This window comes from Grus americana, chromosome 16 (genome assembly GCF_028858705.1).
Source record: "Grus americana isolate bGruAme1 chromosome 16, bGruAme1.mat, whole genome shotgun sequence".
In the NCBI taxonomy this organism is placed as follows: domain Eukaryota; kingdom Metazoa; phylum Chordata; class Aves; order Gruiformes; family Gruidae; genus Grus; species Grus americana.
This window is the reverse complement of record NC_072867.1, coordinates 10,984,485-11,009,117: the sequence shown is the minus strand read 5'-3', so window position 1 is coordinate 11,009,117 and position 24,633 is coordinate 10,984,485. Positions and strand designations below refer to the sequence as shown.

The window sequence follows — 24,633 nt, the reverse complement described above, 5'->3', positions numbered from 1 at the left end:
CTACTTTTCTTTACACTGTTGTAATGCATTTTGTCAGTAGAGTGCTTACAAACATACTTCTGAGTTCAGAGAAGATTTTCATATGTTGTTGCCTTTAAATTATGAGTTATGCTTTAGTCTTAGAATAAGAATGTTGAGTTCTCAGTGAGAAGCTGCCTATTTAGCATTTGGATACTGTTTCTAAAAAGTAGCTGCTGGTGAAAGAATGTTTGCTGGTTTAGATGGCTGTTTTGCTTGAATTTTGTTCTGAAACTAAGACGTATTTTACATTTAAGTTGCAGAATGCAGTGTGGGGCTTACTGAAGCAATTTCTCAGCTATTCAACTCTAGTATATTCAAATGAACAGAAAACAAATGTGGGCATATTTGGTTTTGATTAAGAAAAACCCTAACCCAAGATGTCTAGACAGCAGCTCTGAAAACAATGTATATATGACAATGGGTTGGGAATTATGAGAATTTTTTTTTTTTAAACCTTGATTATTTGTTGTTGTTGTTGTAGTGAAGTCATTCAGTTTCACTGTTGAATGTATTTATTCTGTATATTTTCATTCAATTGCTGTGAAGGATAGAAGCCTGGCAAATTATTGGTGGGGTTTTACAGGCATGTTTAAAAAATACTTCTTGCTCTATCCTGTTCCCATTAAAAGAGAGAAAAAAAAAAAAAAGAAGCACATCATAAATTCCACTGCCATTACGTTGATTCACAAGTGATTGGAAAAGGTGTACAGATACACTGCTGATTTGTGGAAATGACAGTGGTGTTACAGTCTTTCCTGAGTTTACTGCTAATTAACATTCAAGTTAAAAGACATGGCACTTGTTGATGGTCACAGCAGGGGAAGGACACTTGTAACCTTTGAATCATTTTGGGGAGGAAATTGTAGTGCTTGGAAATAAGATGAAATTTGAGAATCTGCTTGCTGACGTGGAGACTCGTTCACAATCTGCAAGAGGCAGTTCAGTAAAGACAGATATGAAATAGTTCCTGTAATACAGAGCATCCAAAGTGCAAATGTTAAATGAAGACTAAGTAGTTAGGCATTGCTACTGCAGAAAACATCCAGAGGCTGTAGTAAGCTTTCAGTGTTCAGTATATGGCAACTCCAACTGCAGCAGTAATGTCATTCTGGAAATTAAAATAGAAGAGTTGTGTCGAGGATGCAGGACGTCTTCCACTGCTTAAAACTGTTGATGTCAGGGTTATGGGCAAAGATGACTGTTCTTGACCATTGCATTTTAAGCACTGTGTGGATGCTATGGAAGTGGGCCAAGTTATCAGTTAAATTTACGTGCAGAGATTGAAAAGTGCTTTGTTTTCTCTAGATGAGAATATCAAGAGGCAACAGAAGACTTAAAATTATGTTCCAGGCTTACCGAAGATTAGAGGGTAGTTGCTTAACTTTCAGTAAGGGAGACTCATTCATGAAAACCCTTTAATTACAATACTAATTAAAGATTGGAACAGAATATCTGACTAGATGATAGCACTTAGGTCATTGGAGTGTTTTTCAGAAGGGTTTTTTCTCTGCTCTGGCAAGTACTCTTACTTCACAAGTTCTAACAGTTCTCAGTTTAAATGTTTAGTCTTTTTATTAAATGTAATAGCAAACTAGAATGTTTCTGTGATATCAGCATCTCTGCCATTTAGTGTTTTTTCACTTCGTAATGTTTCTAAAGTTTTGTAGATCAGTGGTGTTCGTAATCTTAGAATTAAAAGCATATTAATATTCATAGTGCCTGTTTTCCAGAGCTTATGGTGGTATCAGTTTCAAATTTAAGACCAGATAGTAATTTCAGATATAATTTTTTTTTGAGCTTCCTTGCTGATTTGCAGCTTTATTTATGAATCTCTTGGCCTTAAGTGTATTTTGTATTTCTGCTTAAGAAACTCAGAAATAGAGAAACTTGATATATGATCACATAGTGAAACTGGCAATGCACAAAATGTTATCAGTTTGTTGAGAACTTCATTGCCTTTAATTAATCTTTGGTATTGTTTTAGAGGGACAGTAAAACTTGAAACAACTAATTATTTTCCGTATTGAACATATAGTTATAGTAAAGGATCCAATCAGCTGAAAATAATTTCTAAAAAGGTACTGTTTGATCACACTCAGACTCTTTTCCCTAGAGTGCCACTGTCTCGTGTGCTTCCAATCTTCTGAAAAAGATCTAGACCAATAAAAACGCAAAGCTAAAACGAATCATTAATGTGACGTTTCAGTCTTTATAGGCACACAGAGTATGTATTTCTACAGTTTATTGAGCACAAGACAAACTAGAGCTATCTGAGTATGAAATTAAAGACAGTGAATGGTGAAGTTCATTCATTCTTTAACTATATTCTTGTTCTTTTCACTTCTTGGGTTTGATATGGCAGTACTCCTTAGATGGGATTTCAGGAGTGGAAATGCATGGATGCTGCTTAACTTTATTAATTTTTTTTCTTTTCTTGTTAAAGTGTTCAATGACTATGGGAATGTGACAACAGATAGGAATTGCAATTCTTACAATGGTCTTAAGATACAACATGTTCCTTCCAAGCAAATACACAGTAACAAGCTTTTGTAGTTAGGGAACAATATTTGCGCTTTCATTGATAACAGAATAAAGAACAACTGTTGGGAAGAAGACCACACATGTTGAGTCTTCAAAGCACCTGGTGATATTGGAAGGTAGGGCCACTTTAAGTTGGCGCTGTTGTGTCAAGAAACACATCTGTCTCCTGTCCTGTGCCAGCAGAAGTGTCTATATCACTGTGGAATGTGCCTGGCTTAAAAGAATTTTTTTGCTACATCAAACTCAACCAGAATTTATTTCCCTCTTCAGTTTGGTGGGCAATGGCAAAAATACTTGTGCTGATAGAAGGAGAGGATCTTGCAAAAGGAAATGAATGAGCAGCTAGGGAAAATTTGGACTGGTTTTTTTTCAGTGCTGATATGCTTTCACTAGTTGAAAGTGATTATGAAACTGAATTGCTAGAGAAAGCTGTGAAGAGGGGCAGGGAACTACTGCTCTTTCTAATTCCCTCTGGAGCTCTAACACACTTTACAAGCTGCTTATGAAAATACAAATATATGTTATTTTATTCCCACAGCCACCAACAGCAAAAATGCATGCGATTATAGAACGAACTGCAAACTTTGTCTGCAAGCAGGGAGCACAGTTTGAGATTATGCTAAAAGCCAAGCAAGCACGCAACTCCCAGTTTGACTTCCTGCGATTTGATCACTACCTCAATCCCTACTACAAATTCATTCAGAAGGCTATGAAAGAGGGACGATATGCTGCTCCTTCTGAAAATAAAGCAGATGAGAAAAAACGTAAGTTGTTGCTTGTCGAATGGATGCCTTCAGGATGTGAATCGTTCAAACATCCACTGGTCTTTTTTAGTAAAACAGCCAGAACTTTTTGGTGCGTTGCAGTGTCAATACTGTTATCCTGCAATTGAGGTTGATGTGATGATTCAAAATTTTGCTTAAATTGGAGGAGATTCTTAAAAGAAGAGATTGTTTTGGCACTTAGGTTTTAGTTTCATTGATGGCTAGCAATATCTTCTTGTATCTATGTTTTTGTGAATAAGTAGATTTATGAAAACGGTAGTTTCTTAAGGACACATGCTTGTCCTATACCATCTTTCTCCCAATATAAATCCATAGGAAATACAGATAAAATTCAGACATTACTTTTATTTAGACTCAAGAGCCAAATCTGAGGAAGAAGACGATGATGATGACGATGATGATGGAAATTATCTGCATCCGAGTCTCTTTGCATCTAAAAAATGCAGTAGGCTTGAAGAGCTCATGAAGGTACTTGACACTCTTAAAATTACTTTCTATCTTGTAAAAATCGGATTCATGGGCACAAAAATTCTAATATGCAGGTGTTAAGATCTTTTGTTAATAAAGATTTTTATTTTTTTCCAGACCATGTCTTAGTAATTTAGGTCTATTTTGGTAAACTTTGAAGTTACCTTTTCTCTACTACCTAAATTGTTGGGTTTCTATTTGAAAGGAATTATATTTCTATTTTTGATGCCCTTTCGTATTGAGGGCATCACTCAAGGGTTTATCACACAGAACCTGTGTTGAAGCTGAAAAGATGAAGATATTTAATGCCTTCTGTATATTTAACTTGAGAGAGAATGTTTTCTTTTTAGATTTTAGTAGATAAAATGTTGACATGAAGTAATAGTTTCTGTGAATAATATTTCAGTAGAATGTACTACTCATTAAATGTAAATATTGCTGGATGTGTTATTTTTATATTCTGAGTTTGATCGGTGATGGAATAATGGGAATGATGGATGGTTGTACACATTTGAGGCTTTCAGAGGAATGGCAGTGGTGCTGTCTGATATTTAGACAAGTCAGGTTCTGTGTCTTATCCCAGCTTTGGCAGCAAATGAGGAAGAGTAATACCCACTTTTTATGTCATGGATTTCTTTTCATGTTACTTTAAAGTATCTTCTGTTTTGTTTTCCACTAATTTTCAAAAAAGAAGTTGATTCTTATGTGAGAGCTACAAAAACAATAACTTCAGTGTTTGGACAATATTATTGATGTCTGTTAACTTAGATAAATTTGCTTTCCACATTAGGTTGATGCTATCTTGCTTTAAATATGTACTTCAAATTTTAATTTTTTTTTTCCTGTTCTCAATATTTTTTCAGCCTTTGAAGGTGGTAGACCCTGATCATCCACTTGCAGCACTGGTGCGCAAAGCACAATCAGATAATAACTCATCTACACCACAGTCAACAGATGGGGCAGCTGTACAGACATCACAAGCGGAATATTCTTCTGATTGTAAGTGCATTGTGATTAGGCAGCTGGTGGTGTGTCTTGATGAATTGTATGTGGGTGCTGGTGGGAAGAAAATATGTTAGCTTCATGCTTGATCATTCATAACTGATATTCTTTTTCAGTCTCCTGAATCTTTGAAGCTGCATTCTTCCACTGAGTATCTGTTGAATTGTTCCCTGCTTAGGAAAACCAGAGATGGGGTGGAGGGGGGTGGGCAAGCGGGAGGCCAAGTCTCCAGTCTGTTAGCGTAATACCCTTAATGTTTTTTGATAACTTCAATCAATTTCTGTTAATGAAGCCTAATGAGTGCCTTCACTGTTGAATATAAAACTGTCCTAAAAAGTAGTTAATGAGATTCTTATTAAAAAAAGCTTACTATATTAAGTAAAATGCAGATGGTAAATCTACTTTGAACAGTTTTGCTGGAGTGTCTAACACTGAGAAAAATCTGCAAAGGTAAAATCATGTAAATTGAAGGATCCCACTGAAGTGATAAAACCAGGTGTTAGTATAGTATTCTGTTCTGAAGTTGGAAGTAGTTTCATGGTAAATAAATAATTCTTTTATTACACAGTCAGTTGCTATAATTTTTCATTATTTTACCTTTTATTCTCTGCACTGGTGCACTGTTATATGTAATAAAGTTCAGGAATATGCAAGATTCAAAGTTAAAAATTGATCTTTTAAATTATATTTCTCATTACAACATCTGACAGAGACTACTAACTTTTAAGTACCATAGCTACAGAGGGCATCCTTGAATAAAGTAGATACTCTATTTTATTATTTTGTTTTCTCAAAAAACCAACAAAAGCAATGATATATTTAAATTATAAGTGAGCAGTGTGGAAAGTTGTGTGTCCAAATGCTTTTTTTTTGTGCCTGATAGGAAAAAGTCTTGGTATTTCAATATCTTCAAATTCTTATTAAATCTTAGATTGGTCTTGAACTATTTCAGATAAATGTAAATACTGTCTTGTCTACAACCTCTTTTAAGAATCACATTTTCTGTTAATTTTTTAGTAACATTATCTTAACTTCTCTATATGCATCTGGTTTCCATTATCTTTGAAGCTGCTTAATGCAGGCCTTGTATAAAGCTCCTGCAAATTTTGTAAATTCTGATGCTCAAAAAGATGAAGTCAAATTTCATTTGGTTTATGTGCCTATTAATTCTTTTCAGACTTCAGAATTCTCGAAGTCCTTGATTCCTTAAACATGGAAAGGAAACTTACCCTTTCCTTTATGGGACTTACCATTTCACACTACTGAGATAAAAAAGAAAGTTTATATTGCAGCCTTCAGTACACTAGTGTTTCATGACGTTATAAATTTGTAGGTAATGAGTAGTGTTACTTCAGGGTGGTGGTGGTGGTGGTGGCGTTCTTGGTTTTTTAGTAAAGTTGTTGCAAATAAGTATCACCATAATGATCTGTGTTGATTTCAATGTTGTTATACGTTCAGAACCCCCCAAAGGATTACAGGTGTTGTCAGAGTGTAATATATGGAGAGGAATATGCTTGGAAATAATTTTTATTTAAAACTATACCTTCAGAGAATCTTAATAAAACTGAAATAAGATTTCTGTGGAGAGTTTGAAAGTTACTGGTTGTTTCAAGAAAGACTAAAATCAGAATAAGTATCTCTGTAGAATAAGGCTTGTCAGTTTTCTGATTACTTTCCTGTCAGGCTTGAATCTGAATGTATATGATGCAAACTGGGAGATGAACATTTACTAGCAATACAAGTTAAGTTTACAACTCCTCTCCCTGCCTTTGATACTTAACAGATCTTTATTCTGCTCTGCTGATAGATAACTTATTCTTTGAAGCAAGTAAATACTGTCACACAGGAAAGTTTATGAAACTTATAGGAGGATAATTCATTATAATTTAATATATTGATTAAACTTTGCCTCCAGAAATGTAAACTGTTACTGTAAATCCTTTGAAATATTTTACCTGAATACTTTCTGTTTACACATCTTTCTGTAGAAAATCTTTAGATTTACAAGAAGTAACTGCCATTTAAAAGTGTTAAGCTAATTAAAGCATTATAAAATATTGTCCTTAAAGAAGGAAAGAAATCCATAAGCCTTTGCACTCCCAAGAAATAAATATTTAGAATTGGAGAAGTCTCTAGTGTGGAAAACTTGCTCAAATAGGTTGTTCATTGTATTGGTGTTAAATTACAAAATCTGTCTACTTTTTGAGGTTTCAGTAAGTAGTTGTGCGCCTGTATATAAAGATATAGTGATTTAGTATAAATGTAGTGATGCTAATGGTTTAATTTCTCAATGTTAGTTTTGAATATATGCACATTTCTTTCTTAATGCATACATAGTTTTAACTGAGTTAAACTGCCAGAAGTGAATTAGATTAGGAAGAATGATTTCACATTAGGTAATTTTTTAATAAGCCTTCTCTGGTTCACTTCTTTATTCATACCTATTTGGCTTCCTGCTGACCTTCAGTATGTTCTGATTCTGTCCCTTTAATCTCCATATTTCTTAGTCATCCTAAGTGTGTTAATATGAACATTCTTTTTTTCCTTTTTTTTTTTCCCCCACAAGAAATTAGATACCATTTCTTAGTGTGTTTTGTGAATCTAGATTCTCCATGTGTTTGTACTGATGCAATAATGTGGGGTTGTTTTTTTTAATTGAGTGTTTTCCTTGTAATTTGAACATTGTTCTTAAATATGTCTTTTTCTAGCAACTGTGGCGGCCATGTATTATAGTTACTATATGCTACCTGATGGAACCTATTGCCTTGCGCCTCCACCTCCAGGAATAGATGTTGCTACCTACTACAATGCATTGCCAGCAGGCGTGACCGTATCAAGCACTACAGGGGTAGCAACAGTACCTCCACCCCCTGGTACAACACCTCCACCTCCCCCAGACACAACCGATAGCAGCAGTGGGTTGACTTCTACCACAACATCTACAAGGTACTACATACAGATTTGCTTGTTGGTTGGTGCGTCTCTTTGCTGTGCTTCAATATGAAGTATTTAGTAAGGGTTCTGTTACTGGTGATTCCTCAGTAACATTCACCAGTGTTTATACAGCTTTGACTACCTCCGCTTTGGTCTTTGATATTGTACGTTGTTATTGTTACTCAGCTACTATGAAGTTTTTGCGTGATGGAAAATCAATTTATTTTCACTGCATTATGAACCCAGAGAGCAAACCTCTGTGTAATGGTTTGGGTTTTTTGTTTGTTTTGTGGGTTTTTTTTTGCTAAAGCAAGAGTCTGAAAGATATTTATGTTCTATTTATAAAAATGTTGTACTTTTGATGTTTTCAGCACAATTGCTCCAGTGGTTGCCATTATACCTCCACCCCCAGATATCCAACCTGTTATTGATAAGCTAGCTGAGTATGTTGCTAGGAATGGGATAAAATTTGAAACCAGTGTTCGTGCCAAGAATGATCTCAGGTAAGAGAAAACGTTATTTTAACTTATATTACCAGGACATGTGGGTCTCAAGAAGAGTACTACCTCTCTCTTTTTTTTTTTTTTTTTTTTTTTTAATTGAAATTCAGGGGCCTACTTAAAGGTAATGCCAAAGCATTATTGCCCAAATCCTCAAAACAATCAACCTAACAAAAATGTCTCTAGAAAACATGCTTTGAATGTGTGTCATCTGGAAGTTTAGGCATAAGTTACAGTGCTTCCAAACATCAAATAGCATTCCATCTGCTAGAGAAAATTAGATGGCAAAGGATTGCTGGTATTTACTATGTTCATGTGCATTTTCACATACTCAGTTTTCTTTTAACAGATTTGAGTTCCTGCAACCGTGGCACCAGTATAATGCTTATTATGAATTTAAAAAACAGTTCTTCCTTCAAAAAGAGAGCAGTGACAACTGTCAGGTACGTGTGTTTTTGTATATACATATGTTAAAAATGTAGTGTAAGTGAGAAAAGGACTTGCTTATCTGTTGTGTTACCATGAGACATTTTAAAAATGGAAAACTGAGTTATGGAGAAATTGTTCAGCAAAGGATGTGATTGCTTTTTTTTGTGGTTGCTTTTTAGTTTTGCATAGCATTTAAATAAGGATATGTGAGGTGGTGTGATATTTAATTCTTGCTTTTTAATATAAGCAACCACCCAGTGTGCTTGTAATATAAAATGGCAATCTGAAAATCTTTCAGCTTTCTATACAAGGAAATTTATGCTTTGTGGAGGTTTAGAGCTTTGTAGGATTGGGATTAGTGTTCTGTTGTCAGAAAGGTTAGTTGTAGTTTTTTAACAACCATCCTCTCTTGTATGCCTCATGGTTCTTTGTAGAACAGTAGCACTGTAGCTAAACTACTTTTCTGATATGCTTTTTTCTGAGGGAGTTTTTGTTAAAGAAGAGTTGACTGAGACATTATTGGAGCTTCAAAATCTCATGAGTTTCCTACTTGCTTTGCTTCTTCTAGGCCATGTTATTAGAAGATGATACCCAGACTTGGTATCCTTGTTTTTAACTATTCTCATGTTAGCTAATCTCATTAGATTGTTCTCTTACTGAAAAGAAAATTGCAAATAGTATCAGAAATACGTTATCTGATGTTAACTTTTCATGGGAAAGAGCTATTTTTTTTTTAGGCCCTATGTCATTTGTCATCTCAAGGCTTAGATTGGGGAGCCTTAAGCTGAAGAAGGTAGGCCTGTGGGTAAACTCAAAATCGCTTTGTGGAAAATGAAGAAATTCAATGCCAGTTGCTGTTTGAAACCCTTGTGTCTAATATGTTGGTTTAATAGTGAAAAATGTTTTGAAAACAGTTTTTAAAGATAAGCTGATAAATTACATGCAAGATTGTCCTGTACTGCAATGCTGACTGTTATTCTAGAATTTCTTATTTGCAAACCAGTGGGTTGAATGCATAATACTTACATAATTAATAAGGACTTGTTAGCATTTATTTTGGGGGGAGATTGTGCACTAACCAAAGTGTAATAATAAAGGATTCATTTTAAGTGTTCAAATGAGTACGGCTAAGAAGCAAGCAGAAACTGGTTTAAGTCCCTTGAGGTCATGTGTAGCAATGCATATTTTCCTACTGCATGGTTTTGTAGATAATGCCATTCTCTTTAATTTTTTAGAATAATGATTTCAATATTATCTTTATGCTTTAGTAATGTACGTATAGGCAACTAATACAATTGATTGTTCTCCTTTTGGCCGTTAAAGTTAATAAGAAATTGTACTACTGGCTTCAGTAAATACAGGATGAAGTCCTTGATTTCCTTGTGTTTTTCCCCTCTGAGGATTTTCAGAAATTAGTTCTGTTGGTCAGGGAATGGCTGTAGGGAGCAGTGAAAGGATCTCTTCAATATCTGGTATTTCAACATTAAGTATACTTAGCAGCAGCCAGTGGAAAGCAACTGAACTATTTATTGAGAGGCTCATTTAAATGTTAAATTACTTAATGTCATCCCTTGACTCACCATGTAAATATTTTTAATGTTCTACAATATTAATCTTAAAATTTTTATACTGTGAATTTAGAGGTTGTCTTGAATGATTCGATCATGTCATAGTAGAACCAGTTATTCTTTACTCTTTTGAAAATCTCAGCACATCTCAACTGTATCAATTCAATGCCACAAAAAAAACATTGATAGGCCCAGTGTTCTTCAGCACAATGTAGGAACAAATCAAACATGTTAACCTGTGTTGATCCCTGTAAAACTTGATTTTGTAAAGAAGATATCATGCAGTTGTACATTATGAAAAAATGTCCTAAGCTTTCTTTCTGCCACTGTGAATTAACTTTAATGGATTTTTGTCCCGGACTTTGGAGATAAGACCCTAAAAGCATATACTTTTTTCCCAAAGTATATTCTTTTAGGTCTTAATTTTAAAAACAGTTGTTGGCAAAAGTGTACCAGTTGAAGAACATTTTCTTCGCTGTAAAATAACAACACATTCTCACTGTAGGTCTGTAGTTTTTGCAGCCTGGGGGTTTACATGAAGCAGTGCATTATTTATAAGAAGCAAACTTCTGGTCATGAGTGCTTATTGATGTAAAATTAGCTGTTGTGTCATTAGCTGATAATGTAATTTTTTTAATGGCTGGCAAAATTGCAGCTCCACAGACACTACATTAATTCTTTCATGAACTACCCAGTTAGTAAGTTTGGCCCTTTCTTTTGAAAAGGGAGTATCTTCATCTGAAGATGTTCCAGCAGATACTACCGGTGATACACCAAGTGAGACTCAATTTGCAGATGAACATGCACCTGAAGATGCATCTGAGCCAAGTGCTAAGGGAGTTCCAGGAGCTAAAAAGGATGTTCCTCCTAAAACTGTCAGTGATGGTAAATTGGTGAAAGGTATGTTAGCATGATTTGTTGGGTGTGAAAATATTTGTTAGCAATAGTTGGAACTCGATAATCTGTAAGGTCCCTTCCAACCCAAACAATTCTATGATATACTTAAGAGAAAAAAAACAAAAAGCAATGGGAGAGGCAGGGGGAAAGCAAGGACAAGAATTTTATCATGTGGAAAAAATTTTCACTGAAAACATCAAAAAAAGGACTGAAATAAGTAACTTGATTGCTTTCATATTTCTTTCTTATCAGACTATCAGGTATTTATGGTTTGACAGAATAAATTGTTTATTTCAGTTTTATGCAAAGTTGACGGCTTTCATCAGTGCCCCCAGTAGAATCTTATTTTTGACATTTTAAACTTGACAGTTACAAGCTCTGTGCAAGAAAAATTATTCCTTCTGAATAAAAGCAGTGGTCTTACTTGAAACCATACGTGTGGAGGAAGTACACTAGGCTTATTACTCAGTTGCTCAGTCTTCCTGTGTTGGACGTTAGTCATGCTGGAAAAAAGACACGAGAAGGCTCTTAAGTGGAATGTTTTTCCTCTTGCAGTCATAGTAGCAGAAGGACAAAATGGGCAGATCTCCTGGAAGCCAAACAAAGTCAGCTAACACACTATTAGTGTCCTGAGTTGGAGAAGCAGTTATTTATACCTGGGAACGGATTTCCTGGCCTATCAAGAAAAGAGATCTTAAAATTTCTTCTTTTCAGTAAAACCTAGAAACTTAAATCTTTTAAGTAGAATTGAAAGCCACTGAAAAAATACAAAACAGGAAAAACACTCTTGACCTGTGTTCCCATGGATGTGTACCGTCTTCCTGCTGCTTCAGTGGCTTTCTTAATTGCTGATATGTTTATCTGCTCCCTGTGGTCCCTTGGAATTTTCTCTCTTCCTGCTCCTCACTGCAATTTCTTTCCCCCCATGGGCTGCAAGCTCCAAGCTCTTTGCCATGGTTGTCTGGCTGTCCATACTCTGCAGGATCTTCTCTGGGCAGGTTGAGTAGCTTCCCCAGGTGTTGTGGTTTAACCCCAGCTGGTAACTGAGCACCACGCAGCTGCTCCCTCACTCCTCCCCCGCCAAGGGCATGGAGAGGAGAAAGGAAAAAAAAAAAATTGTGGGTTGAGATAAAGACAGTTTAGTAGGATAACAAAGGAAGAGAATGGTAATAACAACAGTAGTAGTAGTAACAAGAATAATAAGTGATGCATAAATGAATTGCTCACCACATGCAGAAAGAAAAAAAACCAACCAGATGCCCAGTCTGTTTCCAAGCAGCAATCCCACCTCCCAGCTCGCTTCCCCAAGTGCATGACGTTCTACGGTGGGGAGTATCCCTCTGGCCAGTCTGGGTCAGCTGTCCTGGCTGTGCTCTCTCAGCTTCTTGTGCACCTGGCAGGGCCTGGGAAGCTGGAAAGTCCTTGACTTAGTGTAGACACCGGAACTACCTAGCAACAACTAAAACCATCAGTTCTCATACTAGATCCAAAACACAGCGCTATACCAGCTGCTAGAAAGAAAATTAAAACTGTCTCATCCAAAACCAGGACACCAGGGAAGGAGCACTCTTTGTCTTCAAAGATGCCCTATGAAGAGACTGTAATATACAACAGAAAATTATATAGTTTCTTGTTGTGTTATTAATAAATGGCAAACTGGAGCCTGTGCTTTAATAATCTGCTCAGATTTAGATGATGGAGTGTGACCAATGAGTCATTTCATGACAATCTTATTCCTATAAACTTATTTTCATTTCCTCTAATATGGTACAAATCCCACTTTCTTGTAACCTAAATACAGTACTTGGCTGCAAGACAGACCTAACATCCACACTAGATTTTTCTTTTACCTCTGAGGGAGTAAAATCCCATTTTAGGATTTGTTCTGTTGTATGAACAAGTTGGAAGATCACTGTTATAGTATCTCTTCTTTTGGAATTCTTGAGTTCTTTATTTCTGAGCCTATTTCTTTACCCCAGAATTACAAGGTGCAAAGCTTATATTTTATAAACCTTGGTGTGTAATTTAATTATTGTATTTAAATTTCCCTAATTGAAATCTTACAGGATATATATGCAAAAGGCATCCTGAGAAAGATAAATATTGCAGCAGACCATATGGTAGTAGGTTGCTTTGCTTGAGATGTGTGAGAAATTCCATTCTTTATTCTTAGAAGTTGCGTTTTGGATAAATGCTTTAGAGATTAATACTGTAATTTTTTTCAGAAAATGATTCTCAAAAAATGTTCCAAGGAAAATGCTGTGAGGCAAAAGGATTAGTTCAGACTTAGATATAGTTACATATTAGCTATGCTTCATATTTTTTGAAAATCCATTAATACAACCTAGCTTGAAATGATCTGCAATTTCCTTTTTATTGTGGTACTCCATGTTTTTTACGGGCATTCTTTTTCCTTTGAGTATGCTGGCATGAGTGTGTTGTGCTGTCCTTTTGTATTGGAGTGGTAGGGGCTGCTTAAAAGGAATAGTTGACCACCAATCTTGCGATAGCAAGCTAGCTAAGACATTTTGGGAAAAGTACTTAGCTTTTGTGTTTGTATCTCCTGTAATGAAACGTTGTTAACTCCCCAAAGTAATTAATTTTCATATAGATGGAAATAAGTCTTTAAATACTGTTCTGTGAGCCTGCCAAATGCTATTGTTGTGCAAACCATCCATTTAGTGTGAAGGAAACATAAGGGACCGTATCATACTGTAGTGTGTCAGAAAGGAGCCTGAGCACAGAGTGTTTTCATCTTAAACCTGAAAGAATAGATTGTTCATTTGGGAAAAGAAGTAGTACTGAAATGAAAGTTTATTTGGGACATTATTGGAAATTATTTATCTCATCTCAGGAAATGTAATTCCTGAGATGGTTTAGAGTACCTTTCTTTTTCCCTGCTGCTACTGAAATATTAGAAAAGGACTTTGAGAGAGATCTTTACAGGACAAATGAATTTTCCAACATTTGTTTTTTTAAAAAAAAAAAAAAAAATTAAAAAATTGTGTTGTCCTTTTCCCCAAAATAATTAGTATAATGTAAGGATGATACAAGTTTTTCTTTTTTTGTGTGTGTGGTGTAGTCTGCATGAATAATGGATAAAGTCAAGAAATTCAACCTGCTTTCTACTGTAGTCTAATGATGTGTAAAATCTTACCCATTCCTTCACAGCATCATTTGCTCCAATAAGTTTTGCAATCAAGGCCAAAGAAAATGACCTTCTTCCTTTGGAGAAAAACCGTGTTAAATTAGATGATGACAGTGATGAGGAGGAAGAAGAGGGCAAGGAAGGCCAAGAGAATGCTAATAGTGCTTCAAACCATACTCCAGCTGTTACCACGCCTTGTACTGCTGCTGAAGAGAAAAAACCTCAACTTACCCAGGAGGAGCTGGAAGCTAAACAAGGTATCCCATGTTACACTGAAAACAAAATGAAAGATTGAGTCCTTCGGGCAAACTGCAAACCTGTCATATGAATAAGCATGGCATTTTAGGTATTTTGAATCTTCACTGTGTCACGTTAACAGGAATCAGAATTCTTTTCTTTTCCCACAGTCTCCTGCTTATTGTTAAGAATGATGTCTTCATTGTCTGCTCAGCTAAAATCAAACTTGTAACATACTGGAGTTGAGTACTTTGCCCTAATGTACAATCTTTCCGAATTTTATTTTGTTTTTCCATTACAACCTCCGAGTAAAACTCTAAACTTCTAGTTTCCAGATTGCATTAACAGAGCCCACAAAAAGGCATGTCCGTTTCTCATTTCCTTCAGAGAACAATGAAATGCTTCAAGCTATTTTTCAGTTACATAGCACTCTATACAGACTAATATCACCTTGTTGATGTTTTGTTACTCTTATAATGCAATGCCATTAAGTCTTTGTATGGGTTTTCCCTGTTACTGTGTTTATGTATGTAAGGACAGAAGGGTATGCTGTGTGAATTTGAATGAAATGATCTTTTAAAGGGATCAAATTTCCCCCATTCCTCCCCAAGGCTTTTTCACAGCAGAGATTGTTTAATAAAGTGGAGATGCTGTCAGTGTTTACTAGCTTAAAAACTTAATATTTCTCTTACAACTATGAGTATGCCACAGGAATTTAATTTTTCATTTTCAGAATGGTTTTTTGCTCCTAAGTAGCAGTTCCTTTCTCAGAGAGTATGATGTGGTGATACATATCTAAAGCAAATATGAAATATTTTGTATGATAATAAAAATGAAGCATAAAACATGTTTGGAAAAAGTTGTGTGTTGGAAAAACTGCAATTGAACAAAAAACCCAGTCATCTTGTACATGCACAGAACATAAAAGTGGAAGTGTAAGACAAAAAAGGTTAGACAAAATATCCATTAGGTACATAGTTAAGTAAATTGGCTTATTCTCTTTCTGTAATCACATAACAATAACTGTTGGTTGTAACAATGGTGAAACAGTTTCTGAAAAATTCTGGAGCAGCCCTTTGTGTAAACATTTTAAGATGTATGTAAATAGGGCTGGAAAATGTAAGGTAAAGATTGGATCTGTGGAAAGAGCAAAATGGAGAGTTTGCATTGCTTTAACAAATACAAGAAGAAGCTTCTGAATTTACAGTACTACTTTTTTAGATAGCTTTTGTAGATAGAAAAGCACAAGTATCCTGAATTTTTAGGATTGGATTTTCATGTCATTTTCTTTAAGCTTAAAAATTTTTATTTCACCTGTACTGCTTTTCATCAAGCAAATGCTGTATCTATGAATTAAGATGCTTGGAATTTCATAATTTCAAGGTGATATGTCCTTAAGTTTTTGAATGGATGTATTAGAAAGGGTTGAGAATGGTTGGAGGGGCTGTTTGTGTTGTGGGGTGTATGTTTGTTTCAAGGAAACCTAGGTTCCTCAAGTATGACTCACTCTAAACTTAATGCTTAATTGTCTTCCTTAGCAAAGCAGAAACTAGAGGATAGATTAGCAGCTGCAGCAAGAGAGAAGCTTGCACAGGCCTCCAAAGAATCAAAAGAAAAGCAGCTACAAGCAGAGCGCAAAAGGAAAGCTGCACTGTTCTTGCAGACCCTGAAGAACCCTCTGGCAGAGGCAGAAACTGAGAAAATTGAAGAGAATTCCTTCAGTAACGAGGTAAGCAGGAAGTAAATTTCTCTTTACCATAAAGCTAGCAGAAAGCTTACCTATCGACTGTGAATCTGACAGTGTGTTATGAAGTTGACTGAAGAGAGATAGAAGCTTTTCTAAATGGGGAGAAATTTGAATTTTAAATACTCTTAATCTTTTTCAGTTATCTTGCGTATGTCTCTCATCTGTCGTTAAAGAACTGGTAGAGAAATATGATGCATAATTCAGAGGTCAGTTAGCCAGTTACAGAAAGGAAAATGAGTGTGCAAGTTTAACTCTGTACCAGCAGACCATGCATTAGAATGCTTACCTTTCAAGAGTATTTGGGTATCTGTTGTGATATTTACTTATTTAATGTGTGTTTTGATGTGAGTAGACATCTTCAAGTTTAGAAACAATTCACAGGCAACTGAGCTTACTTTGAGACTCATTTTGCATCTGTTCCTGGGTTTTGTTGTTTGATTTTTACTAAATTAACTGGCATGAAACTGAGATGAATAGTTAGTGAACGGATCTATGTGATTTAAGGTTTCTAGCTGGGACATCCTTAATTGAGAAAACAAATACATAGGTGGGAGAAAACCTAGGCTATATAATGGTTGTTCTTCGTCATCTCTGTGTTAGTTGAGTATTTTGTGTAAATTCTTTAAAAGCTTAGAATACTAGGATGTTTTTCTGTCTTTTTTTAGGTCTAAGTTTAGTATGGGAGTTATAAAAGATTTTGTTTTATTATAAGGATATGATTTTTAAAATCTAAATTTACAGATAGTGGCACAAAATTCAAATAAATATATGTATGCATGTTATTCACTGGGCACAGTCAAAGAAAAGTTAAAACAACAAAGTCACGATGAAATAATTGAGGAGGCTAATCATTCTGCTAGCTGTCTTCTGGAGAACTGGAAGTAGCCCCACTGCCTGTGCCTACTTGATTATGAAATGACCTAATCCATTGGGTTTGTTCAGCAGAATCTCTTATTTTGGAGAGTAGAAGCAAGCATCTTTCTGTAGCAAATCAGTTTGGAGTGTTAGTATCCAGTGCTTCTTACAAAGAACAATTTTTTTATAGTTGTGTTAGAAATTTGAACCCTCTGCCTGTTTCTACAAAACTACTAGGAAATAGTCATGTGGCAGAGGCAGACTGCTTTCCATCTTCTGCCTTGTAATTCTCTTTTCTGTTTGTGCCCATTTTCATTGTTCGGATAGTCAACCACAATAGGTAATACTAGGGTAATATCAGTTTGAGGGCTTTCAGAAGCTCTGTTTTGGCTAGTTTATCATGATTTTGCACTCTTAGGCAAAATCTAAGAGTAACCTGGATATTGACAAAGACTTAATATTAGGTTTTAGGAACACAATAAAGTTGCTAATAAGTTCCCTTGCCACTTGGCTGTTTGGACTGTTGTTTCCAAAGGAAATTAAAAGCTGATTTCTCATCGCCATACGTTAGATTACTAGAATTTATCGCAAAGATGAAAAAGAGGATTTATCATGCAGAAGTAACGGCTACTCAGTTAGTTGGCATTATCTTCTGCAGCAAACAGAACTATTACCAGTCAATCTGTTGATGAGTACTTATAATAAAAATGTATTTTTGGGTAGAGCCTCTAGAAATCAGTTTTATAAGACTTAGAATTTTTAAGTAGGCAGGATTAAAGAGGAATCTTGGGCCAAAAGACTTTAGTAATGAAACAGTAATGAAATATAAAACCAAACTTTAAAACCCTGTATTGATCATTTGCTTTTTTCCTACTAATAAACAGAGAATGCTGTTTAAAATAGCTAAGAAATAATGTGTTTCGCATAAACCCTTTCTGATTTCAGTAAAATAACTATAATTTTAAAAGCCTAAATGACAGATTTGAATTTATTATATAGGAAAATCCTTCAAGTATTGATTTGTTCATGCATCGTAGCACTGTCCTGAAGCTTTTCTTTCCATCTGCAGGTTTTGGCAGCAGAGCTGCGTTGTCTATTGAGGAGTCACTTTTGCATTTACATTGTATATTTTCCATTTAGGTTCCAACTGTTTCACTGAGCCACTCTTTTCTTTCTGCCAGTATAGTGCTTAGCTTAGCTTAAGTGATAATTTTACTTCCAGGAGTGTCACCCATTTTTATTCAGCCCAAGCATCCTTTTATCATCAGCACATCCCAATCCAGTGTGATCTGATGCATGCTTGCTAAAAGACAGAGGAGTCTGTGTTTCCAGCACCTGTACAAACACCTCCAACAAGTCCAGACAATCTCTTTTCTTAATGGAAGAAAACTGTCAAAATCAATTTTCAACAGTCACCTTAGACCTATGTCTTCGCTGACATAGCTGTAAACAGCTGGGGGAAAAAGTAGGAATGGGATTTGGTGTAGACTCTGTAATTTCCTGAAACTTAACCTAAACAGAGCTGGAAATTTATGCACTTAGGGTATTGTTGCAGGATCCTACATAAGCCAGGTTGAAATTCCTGTGTTTGTCTATTTATGCTGCAGTCAAACCTTCCTTGCACATTGCAAACACAAATATTGTTGGGAAGTAGAACCTCAGTTTCCTGGTTTTGGAATTACATAGCTTCCAGAATATCCAGTAAATTGCTCTTGGTTGCGCTAATCGAGGAAAACTTCATCTCTGGATACTGATAGCAAATTTCATATGTTGATTGTGACAGACTGATGACAAGAATGAATGACATGGCTTTCCATCGTTTCCTTTCCCACAGAAAGAATTCCAGTACCTGACAAGTAGTTCATTGCCCAGTTCTTGATTTTTTCCAAATAAATCATCGATTACACCTCAAAACATTTTCAAGAGAACAGACAATTGAAAGAGATGTACCTGCAGTTTAGATGATCCATATCAGCATAGAGTAGCAGATTTGTGAATTGAGTGTGGTCACGTCCCAAGAGAGATCCTGTTTGGGATTCTCATTGCTACTACTGACAATTTTTCCCTGGCTGACACAAGTGTTCAGTACTTTTTTCCACATATATTGAAGAGTGAATGCAAAGAGGCAATGACAATGCAAAACTCCCCAGACTTGCCGTTCTCCTCTCCTTCTCAAGGGGATTTGTCAAGGGCATAGATATTTCTAAGCTAAGATTCTTTTGATATTTTTCTTTAAGAGAATGCCTGAAATAACCAGTAACTCTTCAATAACAGCTGACTTTTTCAGAAGAGCAGATGAGTGTCCTCACTCACATCTAAACTTACTGAAGTTCTAAGCTGAACTTACTAAAAGCAAGTGAACTTTTCAACAAAATACTGCACCCTAATCCCACTTCTCAGTAAACTGATTTGCTAAAAACTTCTTTTTCCTTCTCCCACATATGTACGGTTTCAGAGAAGGCATCTCTCTTTCTCACACAAAAAAATCCAGTATATTTAATAGTTTTAAGGACCAGTTTCACTGCGTCTTACCAATAGAAATGCTTTGAAGATGTTTTCTTTATAAAAGGGTTTATTTAGAATTTCAAATATATATTTAAATGTTACTGATGTGACCTTGCTTTTTGAAATGAAATTGACTCCTGTATTGGGAATGCTAGTACTGTGTTTACGAACAGTCTAAAAATGCCATGATGTCTTTGGAAATAATATTCCTATGAAGTGTAGTTTGCTTATTGACATGCTTATATATGTTTATATAGATATATGCATATAGGTATAAAAGTTGATTTGGAAATCTGAATGTTTTCCAAGCTGTTGTCTTTCCATTTGCCACATTTGAAAAAAATGTTCCAATGCGTAATCTGCCTTTTGCTCTACTTGCCTGGTTTGCTTATTGGTAACAGCCCATTTGATTCAGGAAATTTTATGGGAAAAAGATAAGTGAAATCATGTTGCAGATTTGTTAACCTCTGTTGTATACTGAGAATCCAGTAAGCTGCATCATGTCTGAAGCAGTTTATAAATAAATACCTAGCGCAAGGGGATTTTAAGCTTTTTCAGTTGTTTCAGAAGCAAAAAGCTGAATGTAAAAACACCGACTGCAAAAGTAACAAGAAGTAACTACAGTGACTGTGATTTTAAAAAAAAAAAAGTATATAAAAGAAGTCAAGAGAGAGAGATGTGTAAAATTAGTTTCGTGGTTTGGTCAGTGGAACTAATTGGGGAAACTTCAGAAAATTAAGAAAAAATAAATAAGTATTTAAGTCCACCAAAAATGTGACTTAACATATTTCATCTCCTGCTTTGAGAGAAGGAGCATCCAATGAGGAGTCCAGGAAACAAAGATTGATATGCAGTGGTCATAGAGTTAATGTAGTGGAATGATTTTGTAGCTTAAAATATGTCTCAAAAAAAAAAAAGTAGTGACTGAGGTGCAAAATAAAGCATGAAGAGGAGTTGAGAATGTCCATGGGAGATACATAATTCCCATGAGATTGCCCCTGCCTAATTGTATAAAAACTAGTAATGCTATTTGTGTGTATACACAGTGTATTTATGTGCTGAAAACCTGCTTATCACACTGTGTGGAAATGCATTAAATGAGCAAAGCTTTTTTCACCTCTGTCAGATTTTCTTGATACCTAGTATTTCTTGAAAGAAATGCTGGTACTGACTATACGTTATACCTTTGAACAAAATTGATTCTACGAACTGCATGTAAAGGACAGTTGATAGCACAGAACATAGTGCTTTTAAGCTGCTTTTTTTTGCTTCAGTTGAATCTTAAAAATAGCCAGATCTACTTTTTCTGTAGCTGAATTATTTCTTTTATATGGTTTCTTGTTTTTCCTTAAAGTGAAATCAAGAGGAACAAAAGGCTGAAAAATGAGCTTGAGCAATGAAGCATCACAGCTTTTCACAAATGGCTCCTCACCATTCTTGCATGCATTGCAACAGTACAGTTATGCATAATATTTCCTCGAACCGGTACTTGAAAAACGTGTAGTATAGCTCAGTTTCCAAAACTGATTAGCTTCCAGTAGTGTTGTAGCTAGGGAAGTCTTTACCCTTTTTCAGGATATGGGTAAACAGTAACTAGGTGGCATCTCCTTCTTGTGTTTACATGTATAGTTCACATAGACACTTTTGTAATGAGAAAACCACACCAACTGGCACATCTGTCAGGTGGTGTCAGTAGAGAGAAGTTGTGATCATTCTGCAAGGAACATAGGGTCTTTGGCCTACAACAGCAACCAACCTGTATTTTTCACAGCTGCAGTACTTCTAGATATGCAGAGCTGGAATATGCCAGGTTATCTGGAGTGCTACGTTGAAGTGCTTTTTTATTTTTAAACAAATAAAGTAAGGTGTTTAATAATCTGAAATGCAAACCTTATTCCAAAATTATTAAAATACATTTAAATTTTAAAATCACATATTTATATTATATATAAACGTTCTACTTATAAGTAGAATAAAGGCTAGTTGTGCACCTTTCTATATATATTTATCAAACCCTGAATAAAGTAGATTAAGCATTGGGAGAGCTCACGTTAAGATGGTATGCTTGGTTTTGTTTATTATTATTCAACGTAATAAAGCAAATATGCTGGCTATTGGCATGAGTTGAATTCTGAATACAAGTGTCACCCTTGGTAGTAGGCCTTGGTACAGTACACTTGGTATAGTGGGCCTATAATGTTTTTGCCACCTTTTTCTGGGGTTAAAATGCTGTTTATCTGCAAATGTGCAAATTCAAAACTTTGGATATTCCCTAACCCTGTCCATCTGAGCAGCATTGTTCTTAGGTGCATCTGGGAGCAAAAGGTTGAAAAAGAGAAAGGAAAAGAATCTGTTATGGAGCTGTAGTTCTCCATCTGTGTGCAGCCAAGCCTCACAGAAGAAAATCAGCATGGTTCAGTGTCTTTCTGGTGAACGCTTGCTTACTGTTTCTCTTAACAGTGGTTGATAATGGTAGCAGGTTATAGGAGTCTTGCAGAGGGGAAAATCTAAGCTGCCAAATCATTGCTTCCAGGAAAAAGTTTTTTGGTGTGTAGGTAAAGTCTTCTCCCTGCTTTCCCTGTCAAAGGCAGGCCTGCAAACCTGCATTCTTTGTCAGAGAAATTGGTTGTAAGTGCCCATTAAAGTAATTTAATTGATAAAATGTCTCCCAGAATCTACTGATGCTGGTAATACCTGACAAAAATAGGAGAAGGGGTCAGCACTGGTGGCTAGCTAGACAAAGGTACAGTGTATTTGTCTTCTTCAAAGAAGTTATTTGATGTAGTGACAGGTGTTCTGCAAGTGTAATACAGTCTGATTTTTGTCTACAGGGCATGATTTAACTAATAGTGTGTCTGATGGGTTTCTAATACAGATTATTCTGCTAATCTCTCATATTTTATCCTATGTCAGAGATGCTTTAGGGGTGATAGTACTTTGATATGCATGTAAGACAGTTGGTTATACCCAAACAGCATAAACCTTAGTACCCAATTTAAACAAGGAGAGAAATCCAGAACCATAATGCTGCAAAAACAGAGAAGCACAGGATTTGAAAGTAACTATTTTAATGGTTTGTCCCAAATGTCATCTGCCATTGTGCTTTTGAATATAAAGATTCTATAGCACAAAGCAAAACTTAACTACTTTTGGCTCTTTCATCTTCCCTGTTTTGAAGCTCTGTTTTATCGTTTGTTTCTTTAGATGGCTTATCCTTACTTTTGTCCTGTATGTAACAATTTTTTTTCTTTCCTGGGGAAAGTAGTCTGTTTACAAATGAAATAGAAGTTTTCCATGTTTAAAAATAAGATGCTATTCAAGTTTTGCCAAGTATGACAGGGCTATCAACAACTGTAGATAGTGTATGTCTTTCCTACTTACTGCTGTAGTTGATCCTACTTTTTTGGCAATGGACTGCAGATAATACTGCATGCCTCTTTGGAATAATAATGTATAATATAATTTTTTGTTTGCATATTTTCTTAATGTTAATTTGTAAGCAAAAAGTAATTGTCTAATGAAAACCATCCAATAAGTATTTAAAAAATGCTTTAGAATATTTCAGGGCCATTCATTTCTTAGTCTACTTTTTCCCCCCCCCCAGAATCTAGGTATCTAATCTTCTGTTTAGCATGGAAGGGGGCTGTGTGTTTGTAAATTTCCCTTATCTTGCTTTTTTGAAAGGATAGATAAAAACATAAATCAAAATGTCACATACTAACGTGGCATTGGGGGGTGGATAGCTTGCTGGCACTTGGAACTTTTTTTTATTGCAAGAACCCTACTATCAAAAACTATATGAAAGTTGTAATTCCTCATACTGTAAATAATTTAATTAATATTTAATAGGAGTGAAAAAAGGTAAATATGAGGAACTGTCATCTTAATTAAGATAGATGAGGGAGCTAAGAATCTCCTATGCCTTGATTTTTAGTCTTCACAGTATTCAAGATACAAAGGCATATTGATCCATTCAGCAAACAGATTCAGAGCCACTAATTTCTTTACAGTTGGTTCTTCAAAATTTAGAATGCAAAATTCTGTCTGTTTTTGCAGAACTTATCACAGTCAATGTAGTGTTAATACATGTTTCAGTGCAGCAGCTAAACTCTGATGAAACTGTTGAGTCTTTGAGTATTGAGTATTTAATTTGTTCTGTAGGAACTTATTCTATAGGAAATGTTTTTATCACTTCTATTTAATCATTTTGGGTGAATTTATTGAGGCTAGGACTGGCAAACTCTTCTAAAAGCTGTAACTGCTCACTTTGATGCGCAGAGCAATCATACACTTCCATTGCTGGTAAACAGTTGCTTATTAATTCTCAGGGAATACTCACCATAAGCTTTGGGGAATGTGCAGTAAAAAAGGTACAGAAAAGAATCTGGAGGTTTTTTCAGATTTTAATGAAGTGAAAGAATTCTTGATTAACTCTTCACAGTTCTGACATTCTTCACTCTTTCCAATTTTGATCTAACATAGGATTCAAATTACTGCAAAATTCAGCTGTTCAGAGCAGAAGAAATATTATCCAGGTAACCACTTTGTTGCCATGCTTTCCAAAACTGTGTTCTGCTGGACTGCAGATTTGTGGAGCCTGGTCAGTAAAACAGAGCGTTTCTGTATTTTTGGAAATGCTGAATAACCTCTCACTGTCTGTGCTTGCTTTGGTATTTATTTTTTTCTGCATTTGTGCCTCCAGTTTTAGTTCCCATTACCTTGGTTTCCCTAGATCAGTTTTCCCTAGTAAAAGCACAAACCACTGTCAGCTGCTTCTGTTTGCCAGACACTAAGACTTCCCCCCCCCCCCCAATATTTTTATTCAGCAGCATTATTTATAAACCTAGAAATATTCTTAGCGGCCTGGCAACTTGCTAACATTAAGTTCTTTCACTGAGCTCTATGTTCTGCTCTAATGGTGAATGAGGTCATTTTGCTGGTGATGTTTTTTTCTTGAAGGCAACCAGAGTTGCCACTGAAGGAATCGGCACATTTG

General features: G+C 35.5%; 1 protein-coding gene across 5 annotated transcripts in view; it reads left to right on the top strand.

Moving 5' to 3' along the window:
- Nucleotides 1–24,633, top strand: part of SFSWAP (splicing factor SWAP) — a 47,344-nt gene that overhangs the window by 7,947 nt on the left and 14,764 nt on the right. For all 5 annotated transcript variants that reach the window (XM_054844170.1, XM_054844171.1, XM_054844172.1 and 2 more), the window contains exons 5-13: nucleotides 3,101–3,326; nucleotides 3,700–3,815; nucleotides 4,679–4,814; nucleotides 7,526–7,763; nucleotides 8,123–8,254; nucleotides 8,601–8,694; nucleotides 10,974–11,148; nucleotides 14,317–14,550; nucleotides 16,069–16,259. In XM_054844170.1, coding sequence (XP_054700145.1) covers nucleotides 3,101–3,326; nucleotides 3,700–3,815; nucleotides 4,679–4,814; nucleotides 7,526–7,763; nucleotides 8,123–8,254; nucleotides 8,601–8,694; nucleotides 10,974–11,148; nucleotides 14,317–14,550; nucleotides 16,069–16,259 — 1,542 coding nt within the window. The remainder of the gene's footprint in view (nucleotides 1–3,100; nucleotides 3,327–3,699; nucleotides 3,816–4,678; nucleotides 4,815–7,525; nucleotides 7,764–8,122; nucleotides 8,255–8,600; nucleotides 8,695–10,973; nucleotides 11,149–14,316; nucleotides 14,551–16,068; nucleotides 16,260–24,633) is intronic.